At 31.1% G+C, this 11,533-nt stretch overlaps 1 protein-coding gene across 5 annotated transcripts in view; it reads left to right on the top strand.

The window, feature by feature from the left end:
* The window catches only part of LOC106057796 (coiled-coil domain-containing protein 150-like), a 28,714-nt gene that overhangs the window by 14,048 nt on the left and 3,133 nt on the right, over window positions 1-11,533 (top strand). For 4 of the 5 annotated variants that reach the window (XM_056007499.1, XM_056007497.1, XM_056007500.1 and 1 more), the window contains exons 12-22: window positions 408-599; window positions 845-964; window positions 2,114-2,163; window positions 3,356-3,482; window positions 4,228-4,422; window positions 5,277-5,345; window positions 6,771-6,932; window positions 7,345-7,431; window positions 7,647-7,726; window positions 10,799-10,907; window positions 11,065-11,180. In XM_056007499.1, coding sequence (XP_055863474.1) covers window positions 408-599; window positions 845-964; window positions 2,114-2,163; window positions 3,356-3,482; window positions 4,228-4,422; window positions 5,277-5,345; window positions 6,771-6,932; window positions 7,345-7,431; window positions 7,647-7,726; window positions 10,799-10,907; window positions 11,065-11,180 — 1,307 coding nt within the window. Of the gene's footprint in view, window positions 1-407; window positions 600-844; window positions 965-2,113; window positions 2,164-3,355; window positions 3,483-4,227; window positions 4,423-5,276; window positions 5,346-6,770; window positions 6,933-7,344; window positions 7,432-7,646; window positions 7,727-10,798; window positions 10,908-11,064; window positions 11,181-11,533 lie in introns of those variants that run through there. The other variant, XR_008774240.1, reaches the window with a different exon arrangement.

Genomic DNA, 11,533 nt, shown 5'->3' on the forward strand with positions numbered 1-11,533 from the left:
GTTGCTACTTTGGTGCACATCTCCTTTGATTTAAATGATGCCTTCATGAATGAGTTTACTACACATAAGCCTGTCTCCATTGTTTTCTTATGTCTTGTAGTTTTATAAAGTACTATATTTGTATTGGAACTTCATAAAATGTGTAAATTTTTTTATGCAATGTTTATGTTCCTTTTGTATTGATCACATGATCACATCTTTGAGCATGTATATCTTGTGTCTAATGTCCTTTATATTTGTAACTAACCTAAAATTCCATTTAGGCAGTTTTCTGTTAATCTGTTTCAACTTGTAGTGAAATATTAAAATTTGAAAATTAATTTGATATATGCATGTTATATTGTTTTTTGTTTTTTTAATATTTGATTTAATTATTTTAAAAATTTAAAATCTTGTTTTCAATGTAGTGCCAGCAGGAGATATCAGAATATAAAATCTCCTTACAAAGACTAGAGAGTCAAACAAAATTAATCTTGGATGATCTGTCACAGAAGGAAATTGAGTTAAAAACAATGCTGTTCAAAAAAGAGGAAGCTGAGAGTGACAGAAAGAAACTGATGGCTCAGTTGGAAATGCTGGAGGGCAGACAACTCCACAAGGTTAGTACAGTACTTAGTTTGCACTTTATCATAAAGGCATTTCCTTCTATGTGATCACTTATAGGGCATTTGAAATGTAATCCTATATAAGTTTGTTTTTTTTTTACCTCAAAGTGCATAGAGCATTGCATTGAGTAAATGTCATAAGTTTGTGGCAGAAAATAATAAACTGCAACTATTTGATTCATTTAACTATTAGATACCACTTGTTTGTGTGTTTGTCATGTTTTCTATATATATCACAGGTTTCAAATTATCAAAAAAACATGGAGGAAGCCAAAAATGTGAATAAGGAAATAGCCAGTACTCTTGAGGCTGTCATGGCATCACATTCTCAGTTGCAGAAAATTGCAGAGAACTTACAAGTAGGAATATTGAATACTTTTGAATTATCTCTTTTGGCTCTCTACTTTTGAATTATCTCTTTTGGCTCTCTACTTTTGAATTATCTCTCTATTGACTCTCTACTTTTGAATTATCTCTTTTGGCTCTCTACTTTTGAATTATCTCTCTATTGACTCTCTACTTTTGAATTATCTCTTTTGGCTCTCTACTTTTGAATTATCTCTTTTGGCTCTCTACTTTTGAATTATCTCTTTTGGCTCTCTACTTTTGAATTATCTCTTTTGGCTCTCTACTTTTGAATTATCTCTCTTTTGGCTCTCTACTTTTGAATTATCTCTTTTGGCTCTCTGCTTTTGAATTATCTCTTTTGGCTCTCTACTTTTGAATTATCTCTTTTGGCTCTCTACTTTTGAATTATCTCTTTTGGCTCTCTACTTTTGAATTATCTCTCTATTGACTCTCTACTTTTAAATTATCTCTTTTGGCTCTCTACTTTTGAATTATCTCTCTATTGACTCTCTATTTTTGAATTATCTCTTTTGGCTCTCTACTTTTGAATTATCTCTTTTGGCTCTCTACTTTTGAATTATCTCTTTTGGCTCTCTACTTTTGAATTATCTCTCTTTTGGCTCTCTACTTTTGAATTATCTCTCTATTGACTCTCTATTTTTGAATTATCTCTCTATTGACTCTCTACTTTTGAATTATCTCTCTTTTGGCTCTCTACTTTTGAATTATCTCTCTTTTGACTCTGCTTTTAAATTTTCTTTTGGCTCTTGACTTTTGAATTATTTCTCTTTGGCTCTCTACTTTTGAATTCTTTCTTTTGGCTCTCTACTTTTGAATTCTCTCTTTTGGCTCTATACTTTTTATTTCTCTCTTTTTTTGGCTCTCTATTTTTGAATTCTCTCTTTTTTGGCTATTTACTTTTGAATTATTTCTCTTTGGCTCTCTACTTTTGAATTCTCTCTTTTTTGGCTCTCTACTTTTGAATTATTTCTCTTTGGCTCTCTACTTTTGAATTCTTTTTGTTTTGACTCTCTACTTTTAAATTCTCTCTACTTTTAAATTCTCTCTTTTCGCTCTCTGCTTTTGAATTCTTTCTTTTATTGGCTCTCTGCTTTGGAATTTTTATTAGTTTAATATCATTACTATTTTGTTTTTCATAGATGGAGCTTGGAAAACGTGACAGTTTAATCAGTCAATTAAAATCAAGCAGGTTAATTATTTATGCTCTTTTTATGATTATAAAAATTTATAGTTTATAATAGAAAATCTCTTATGAGACTGGCTTAGAAGACAAAAAGAAAACTAAAATAGACCACCGGCTGACAACAGCTTTTTTCTGCATGAGATGCAGAAAAGTATGCAGGTCTAACTGGGCTTGTGTAGTCATTTGAAACTGCACTCATCCTTAATCTTCAGGATCAAAGACATTGCCATTAATTAATAAGGCCTACACCTTCCCTGATGCTGTCTTTCCATTAGGTTTTTTTTCCTGGTACTGATCCCAGTAGTCTAGTGTTAAAACAGAAATAGCTTAGAGACAGATTAACGGTCAAGAGATCCATTGCAAAAGTGCTTAGAAAGGACATATTTTTCTAGATCTGACGACAGTGTCTTTATTTTGTGAATAAATTATGTTCTTTGAAAGAGGCCTTATTTTTTTCTATTCATATTATTCTGTTGTGGACATATTCTAGTCTTCTAAGTAAGATCTAGAATAATAAGAACTCATGACTACAGCATCATCTCAAGTCACAGCAGACAGACAGCCTTCTTAAAAACATTGATATCAGCTATTGACTTATTAACAAAACTACTACAATGACTGTACTAGATGTCAACAACGAAAAGAAAACTTTACTCCCTCAGTACACATGTGTCAGGAGATATGCGTATAGATGTATGTGTGTATTATGTGTCAGGAGATATGTGTATAGATGTATGTGTGTATTATGTGTCAGGAGATATGTGTATAGATGTATGTATACTTCACCGCTGAGTCTGCTTAGCCATTTAATGTGCAACACTTTTCTGAAATCTTCAATTTTGTTTTTGTTCCATTTCTTTATAGAAAACAATTTATTTGAAACATGAACTATTAATTGTATGTGTGTCTTATGTGTCAGGAGATATGTGTATAGATGTAAGTGTGTATTATGTGTCAGGAGATATGTGTATAGATGTATGTATACTTCACGGCTGAGTCTGCTTAGCCATTTAATGTGCAACACTTTTCTAAAATCTTCAGTTTTGTTTTTGTTCCATTTTTTTATAGAAAACAATTTATTTGAAACATGAACTATTAATTGTATGCTTTGCTGTTTAGATATTTGATTTCATTGTTGTCATTTCTCAATGTAAAATGACTGCTGAATGGTAACAAATATTGTCATGTTTAATCCTAGAAACAAGGAGTCTGAAACAGTGAAACAAGAAATAAAGAAGAAGGAAGAACAGCTGGAGACACTAAAAGAAGAATTGAGAAAAGAAAGAGAAAAGAATGTAAACAAAGCTAATAAAGAACTTATAGAGGTATTGGTTTTTAACTGCCAAACATGTCATTCTGACCTATAGTGTTAAGATTTGTGATCAAAGATATGCAAAATGGGTGCCTCAATTTTCAAAAAAAAATAAAAAGACAAAACATTAAAAGGAATCTAAAAAATGACAAATTATTGTCACCAAAATACTTTTTCTGTCAAGCCAAAATAAATTATGAAATAAAATAACTGCTATTTATATTTTCATGTCTTTTTACTTTGATTTTTTGTTCTCAATTTTCAGTTACTCTGACTAGGATTCATAATCAAATGGATACAATCAAAATAAATATACTTTTAGAGCCTTTTCATTCTTAAAACTATTTTTACCTGGTGGTTTAACATTTTTCAAATTTTATCAAACACATAAAAATATATGAAGGCCATTCCTCTGTCTATTCATTTAAAAGGTATCCGCCTTTAGTTCATGGAAAGTCAGTTTTTATGCTAGCCACAGGAGACCTTATTGTGACTGGTCATAGAAAGCAAGATACCTACACTCATCTTTTAGATTTACAGACAATGTTTCACACAAATCTTGTGTTCTTCTTTTTTAGCCAACTTTTTGATTCTGAGCTCTTTTGCAGATTGTGCCAAGGAATAAAACAAGTCATGTGTCCCTTGATTGTTATATTAGACACTAGTGGTATGGTATCTCTTATGACTAGCTTAGGGCAGCCATTCTTAAAGTATAGGAACAGTTCTGTATAATCACATGCTAATGATCCATCCCACAGATACGTAAACAGAATGAGAACCTGTCTGACAGAAACCAAGAACTGGTCAAGTCCAATACTGACCTGAGACACAGGCTAACAGAAATAGAAAGGGAGAAAGAAGAACTCAAGACTAAACTTTCTGGCCAACACAAGAAGATGGAGTACTTACACAAAGCTAAGAAACAGCTAGAAGATAATTTTAACAGAATGAAGGTAATTAGACATTTATGCATTTCTTTCACATGTAGAGAATTCATTAGAACCAGCTTGCAAACAATATAAATAAACTAAGATCAGATGATTAACATTAAATATACTTGTATGATAAATTATGACATTTCATAGCATTGATTTTGATGGGAACATATGGACAGTATTAAATCTATTTGTATGATAAATAATAATGACATTCTTACCATCACATCAATCAATAGCAATCATTCTGACCTCTAAATGCAACACTAGCCCTAAATTTAACTTACGCCCACAATCTGTTCATAGCCTGATTTTGATGGTAATGTTTGGACAGAATTGTGTCTTATTTAGGAACTTGTTATTTCATATCTATTTTATAAATATGCCAAATACCACTGATTCACTGACTGATCTATAAAGAGATATATGCAACTGCCAAATGGTATTGCATGAAATTTCTTACACAGAATCCTTTTACCTCTTAGGTGCAAAGTTTGTAATTTATAAGATAAGAAGTTATAAATTTAAATGATTTTTGAAGAGCTATAAAAAATGTATGAACATTTATAATTATTGGCATTTAATTTTTTTTACTGCTAGAGTAAATTAATATTAATAATTTATATGGTATGTTTCTTACAAGTGATTTTATGGCCTCTTCATCACAGCAATGCTTTATTTTTAATTTGACTTTTTAAAAAAAATAAGTTTCTATGAAAATTAAAGGGTCCATGAGTGCTGTGTTCAACAAAATCTACATAAATGCACATATTTTGGATATTAACATCAATTCACACACTTCTCTTAGCGTGATGATTTCTTTTTTTAATTTTCATTTTTCAAAGTCAATAATTGTCAAGGTTTTATTTCAGGCTGTTCGTGAAGAAATAGAAGAATTAGAAAAAATGAGGAATGAATATATGAAGAAAAATAAAGAACAGGTGAGTGGAGATATTCATTCAATCTATGGTATTCAATAGATTCATTCAATCTATGGTATTCAATAGATTCATTCAATATATGGTATTCAATAGATTCATTCAATATATGGTATTCAAAAGATTCATTCAATCTATGGTATTCAGTAGATTCATTCAATATATGGTATTCAATAGATTCATTCAATATATGGTATTCAATAGATTCATTCAATATATGGTATTCAATAGATTCATTCAATATATGGTATTCAATAGATTCATTCAATATATGGTATTCAATAGATTCATTCAATATATGGTATTCAATAGATTCATTCAATATATGGTATTTAATAGATTCATTCAATCTATGGTATTCAGTAGATTCATTCAATATATGGTATTCAATAGATTCATTCAATATATGGTATTCAATAGATTCATTCAATATATGGTATTCAATAGATTCATTCAATATATGGTATTCAATAGATTCATTCAATATATGGTATTCAATAGATGTTAATCATAATCCTATTGCTTTGTTCAAACTAGCTATTTTTTACAAAGTTTGTATTAACTCTGTCTGGGTGGAATTTTTTACATGTTATTACTCTACTTTGAATCTTTAGTCACGTTGCACAATTATTTATTGTTGATGACAACACATGAAGCAATAAAAAAATTAAACAATTAGTTAATCAATTAATTATATTTTAAAATGTACTAAGCTAAGAGGAAATAAGCCTTGTCGCAAAAAATTTTAAACTAACTATAAAACCTTCATTTTTATAAGTACTTGAATAGCTCAGTGGCTAAACACTTCAACCTTCTTTCATGGAGTCTCGACACCTCGAATTCAGACACTAGCATTTTTTTTTTACATGGCTTTTAAAAGGACAGCACAGAAACCTTCTCCCAGTTACCTCTCTCCTTCCCCCACCCTCCCCACAACACAAGTGATTGGACCATAGCGCACAAGCATGAAAGTTGCACTAAACAAACACAATTCATACGAATATTTCCTATCACACAAATTTATTATTTTTAGGCTAGATCTTTTTATTTCAATGCCATCTCTGTGGTTAGATCTTGCAATTCTTCTTAGATCTTTATTTAAATGTTTGGGTCATTGATGAAATAGATCAATGACACTGATAATTGATTTGTGCATAAATCTATTGAGTATGATGTTCAAACAAATTTTTTTTTTTATTGCAGTTGAAACTTTTAGTACAAATATTTGTAGAAATGTTCTTTAATTAGTATTTATTTAGACTTAGTTGCTGCATTCTTTCTTAACCAATTTCTTTCAAAATCCTTTAAATATTTTTTTCATTTTTTCTTTGAATGTATTTTTCCATTTATAAGAACATTTTAGCAATGTAACATGAAAAAAATTATTATATTGAAGATGTGTAACTTGCATACAATTGTTATTAACAGGGAGAGACTATAGATAAATTTATGAGCCAGATTTTACTTCTGCAAGATGAGATGCGCCAGTTGGCTAGTGCACACATGAGTGCTCAACAGTTACTTAAAATGAAAGAAGAGGCATTGGAGAAAGAGAGAAAGATTAGGGAAGAAATGAGAAAAAGATACACAGTGAGTAAGCTGTAGATAGTTTTGGGTGCTTCAAGTGGGGGAGTTCATACAAACTATTTATGAGAGATCACATATTCTCCAGTGCCCCTCAAAAATATCTCACTGAGATTTGTTTCTTTCTTTACTTTTAGCTTTAAGATGCTGTAAAGAAACATTTTTTTTTCATTTGAATTCAACAGTCTTTATTTAATTTACATGTTAATAGCGACAAGTTTAATACAGAATATTGATTTTAAAAAAGAGTCTTGTTTCAGTTTGTATTTGTTTTATTTGAATGTTTTTCGGTTTACCTTTTTAAATTAAATGCAGCCATTCTCTCTAAATATTAGCACCCATCAGCAATTTAGCTTGTTCTATATTTGATAGCTTGTTCTATATTTTACTAACTTGAATATTCAATGTATTTATATAGGAGAGCATAAAAAGGGAAGATGAAGTCAATAAACAATCTGAAATGTCTAATGAGAAACTGAAAGAAGCTCACAATGAATCTATTGAGGTATGGCATCTTTCATCAACATTCTTATTTGTGTGTTTAATTTTGGAATCACCATTGCTTAAACACAAATACTTTCTATTTATGTAACTATGATTTTTTCCTTTCGTAATCATAACTTGTATTAGTTTATTATAAATAAACTATTAAAATAAACTGTAACTGTTAAGATGTTTTAATGTTTCTTTTTAACTTGAATTTCTTTTTATTTTTAATAGATTTCCAAACATTTGCAAGAAGCCCATGACTGGTTCAAGGGCAAGTTTGACAAACTTCAGAATGAGATTACAGCATCCAAGTAAATATTTCTGAATTTGATAGCTTTTGTAGATTACAAGAATTACATTTTACAATCTTTTGAATTTTGTGATTGATTGACTTTGTGTGTGGTGGTCATCTTCTTGTGGAGGTTTGGATTAAGTTTGAAAAATGTAATGTAAGAACTTATTTAGATTTAGGTCCTCTGGGGCCATTTGTCCCATAGCGCTGCAATCTCTCTCCACAGAGATCAGTCATAGGCAACTTCCAAAGCCCTTTCTCAACTGTTGCCATTGTGTTTTTGATCCGATATTATAGGTGGATCTGGTCTTCACCTTCCTCTTTTTGGCTTCCACAATTTGTCTGACTTGGTCAACATGTTTTGTCTTTTCTAAGGATATGTCCAGCAAATCTGAAATGACTAAATAGTCAACGCTTCCCTTAAGGGGCGAGTGCCAGTGTGGGAAAGGACTTCTCTGTTGGTGGCATGATGTCAGTAAGTTATATAGGATCCTTCTCAGCCATCGTTGCTGAGCCATTTTTCTTTTCAACCTTAATGGATGACTTCCAAATCTTGCATGTTAGGTGGCAATGATTGTATTGAGGAGGTGGAGATTGGTCTCCAGGCTTATTACTTTGTTTACACAGAGAGGCTGTAGATTTGGAAGACGGCTCCTGCTTTCTCTGTTCAACATGCAACATCTTGAAATGTATTTCCATCACTTGTGATAACACTTCCAAAATAGTTGATTATTTGTTCTGGCCAATGTTGATTGGGATACTTGTTGATCTGTAGCCAATACACATAACTTTTTTTTAAATGGATCTCCATTGAGGCTGTCTGTTATCACTTGTATATATATAATTCTATTCCCATGTAGTGCTATATCATTTGCAAATTCCAGGTTCATCAGTCGGTTCGGTTCATACCATGCAGTCTTATTAATTTTTTTCATGACAGCAGACAGAGAAATGTGGATACACTGTTTATGAGCTCCATTATTCCATTATACTCTAGCACAATAGCTCAATGCCCTTGTCTCAGAATCAGCTCACATTGTTGCAAGATACCATATTCTCTTGCTATTTGTGCAATTTTCGATGAAAGCTATCAAACGCCTATTTTTAAATCTACAATCATCAGCCTTTGTTTCAAGAAGGCATGTCTAAAATATATTGCAAAGTTATTTGCTCAATTGAAATTAAAGAAGTTGACAGATTATTATTTCAATGAGGTTTGGGTCTTGGTTTTTACTCCCAAGTCAAGAAGGTGCTGCTAGTTAGATCAGAAATCTCTTTTCGTTTCAGTAATTTATTACCAATACATTAGAGTATTTCTTTGGGTATAGGTCAGTGCTTAAGAGCCACAATAAAAGTTTAACTCATATACATATAGAGTAGAGTCACTATTGCGGAACAGGCATGTTTGCGGAACAGCTCGTCGAAATTAGTTAAAATCTACTTTATTTTGAAATTTTCTGCTAAACTACTCTAACGGTACTGCGCATGGTCCATTTCACTACATTTTCGATATACAGGTTTTCCTTTAACAGCAGAAAATTAATTTTGACTCCAGGTTAAAGTTGACAGGTGTGGAATCGTCCATTATTTTTCACGTACCAGGAGAACCGCATAGGTCAAGGCTTAAGGCTTTTTAAAAATGATAATGACCCATCACCTGCATGAAACACCTAATTTTCGGTTTATAAATGGATGTGAAAAAAAGTAATTTCATAGCTATTTACCAGGAATTCAATTTTAAAAAAATTGGGAGGTGTTTACCCAGGTTTTACCTTTTTAAAGATAGTCACAATTGTGGAACACTATAGATGTTATCCATTTGACCTGCGCATTTAGCTTAATATTTACATAGTGATTTGGATTTTCGGAATTTAAATATGAGTTTGCATTAGTATACATAATTTGAAAACATTTAGTGAATAATATTAGATATAATATAGAATTTATGATTACCAGACGTCCAGAAAAAAGTAGACAAATCATAATATCAAATATCATATAGACCTATATAATATTAATATAACAAAAAAGAATGTGGAAAATAAACCTTGTAAGGAAAATCAGAGTAGTGTGACATCAATTACAATTAAAGAAGAGGTAAAGAATCTAAAATGTGAGTCTTAGATCTAATGTGTGTCTTTAGCTTTAATTTTTTTTTTTTAAATGTAAAGAGTAAGGAGTTCAAGTATTATATAAGACTTTATATAGGCTTTGTTCCGACATTTTTACCTTGTTCCGCAATTGTGACTTCTTAAAAAATCCTGTTCCGTAATTGTGACTGACCATATCTCAGTCGAGTTGAATTTTAAAATTTAAATATGTGTTGAAAAACTAAACAATGTGTCCCTTTTATCGGAAAATGGATGGGCAACGCCTAGGTACTTTTAGTTTTTCCATAGGTCTAACAATTACGGAGCAAAAAATTCAAAACTAAAAGTAGCTGCAAACTGTTCCGCAATAGTGACTTTACTATATATACTACTCTAGACTGGACATGGAGATTTTTTAGCACTACAAAAAATGTCGTGAAAACTTTTTAGAAAGTTGGATCAAGGCGTTGTTTTGTAAAGTAGTTCAAATAAGTAAAGTTGTTGTTTTTTTCAACCCTAACCTACGTAACATATAATTTAATTTTTAGATCTAGATGTAGTAATTGAACATCAAAAACAAGAGTATTCTCGTCTCTGGACATGGAGTTAGGAAATGGCTTTGTTGCTTTGTTTCATATATTTGCGTGAATATCCAAGAAATGATTTTGCATTATTTCTAAACTTTGAAAACTAAAGATCATTATTTTTCTAAGACAGACTCCCCTTAGAGCCTGAAAAAAGAGTTTACGTACATAAAAATCTATATATGTATAGGTCTGTGAATTGATCAGTCACGAATAAAAATTTATTTCCGGTTTCCATTCTAGATATAATATATAAGTCTATGGTTTAACTGTTGTTCAAATGTATTTTCCCACTGTAAGTATGCAACATGAAGTTAGAGACAAAAAGTTAAACATCATTTCAATGGACACTAAGGATAGAAACCAACAAGATATCACTTGTTTTTCTTTATACATTCAAACTATGACTTTGTTCAGACAGATCCATGCAAAACTAGAGACGGAGAACATGGATCAAAGAAGTAGCATTGAGTTTGAGAGATCAAAGGCCTTGGATGCTGCAGAGAGGGCAAAGGAAATGATACAGGTAATAAATGTGTGATGAAATTATTATGTAATTGAAGTCATTTATTCACCCAGCCTATTTTCAATGCTTTTATATTTTTAAAGTTTTCAATAGACCTCTACTCTCCATACATTAGTGTGTGCAAATAACTTCTCACTTCCACAAATTTTCTTTTCAGACTAGCAGACAAACAATCAGTAGATTAGCAGACTATGCTGAACTAGCAGACGCAGACACAAAACAACAACTTGCAGATTTGAGAGCTGAGTTACTTATCTCTCCAAGCCCAACAAAGTAAGAATCACATCTTTTATCACTAATGCTACTGGAAAAATAATGCTCATCAAATATTGGTTTTGAAATATTTTGAATTACTGCAGTGGAAATCTACTTTTAATTCAAAGAGAGCATTGTAATGATAAGTCTAAAAGTATTTTCTCACATTTGACTTTGACAAAGGCTTAGTCTGCAATAAGTCCATTTAGGTTCTCTTGTTTTTGTCTGTGCCTTTTGCTTCACACATAACAGCTGCTCAATAGTAACAGGGTTAGTAGAACTTTTCCATGAAAAAATTTTAAAAATTTTAGGAGATTTTTTTTAGGATGAAATGTATGATATATATATATAGATATATAGATATATATATA

This window comes from Biomphalaria glabrata, chromosome 13, assembly GCF_947242115.1.
Source record: "Biomphalaria glabrata chromosome 13, xgBioGlab47.1, whole genome shotgun sequence".
NCBI lineage: Eukaryota > Metazoa > Mollusca > Gastropoda > Planorbidae > Biomphalaria > Biomphalaria glabrata.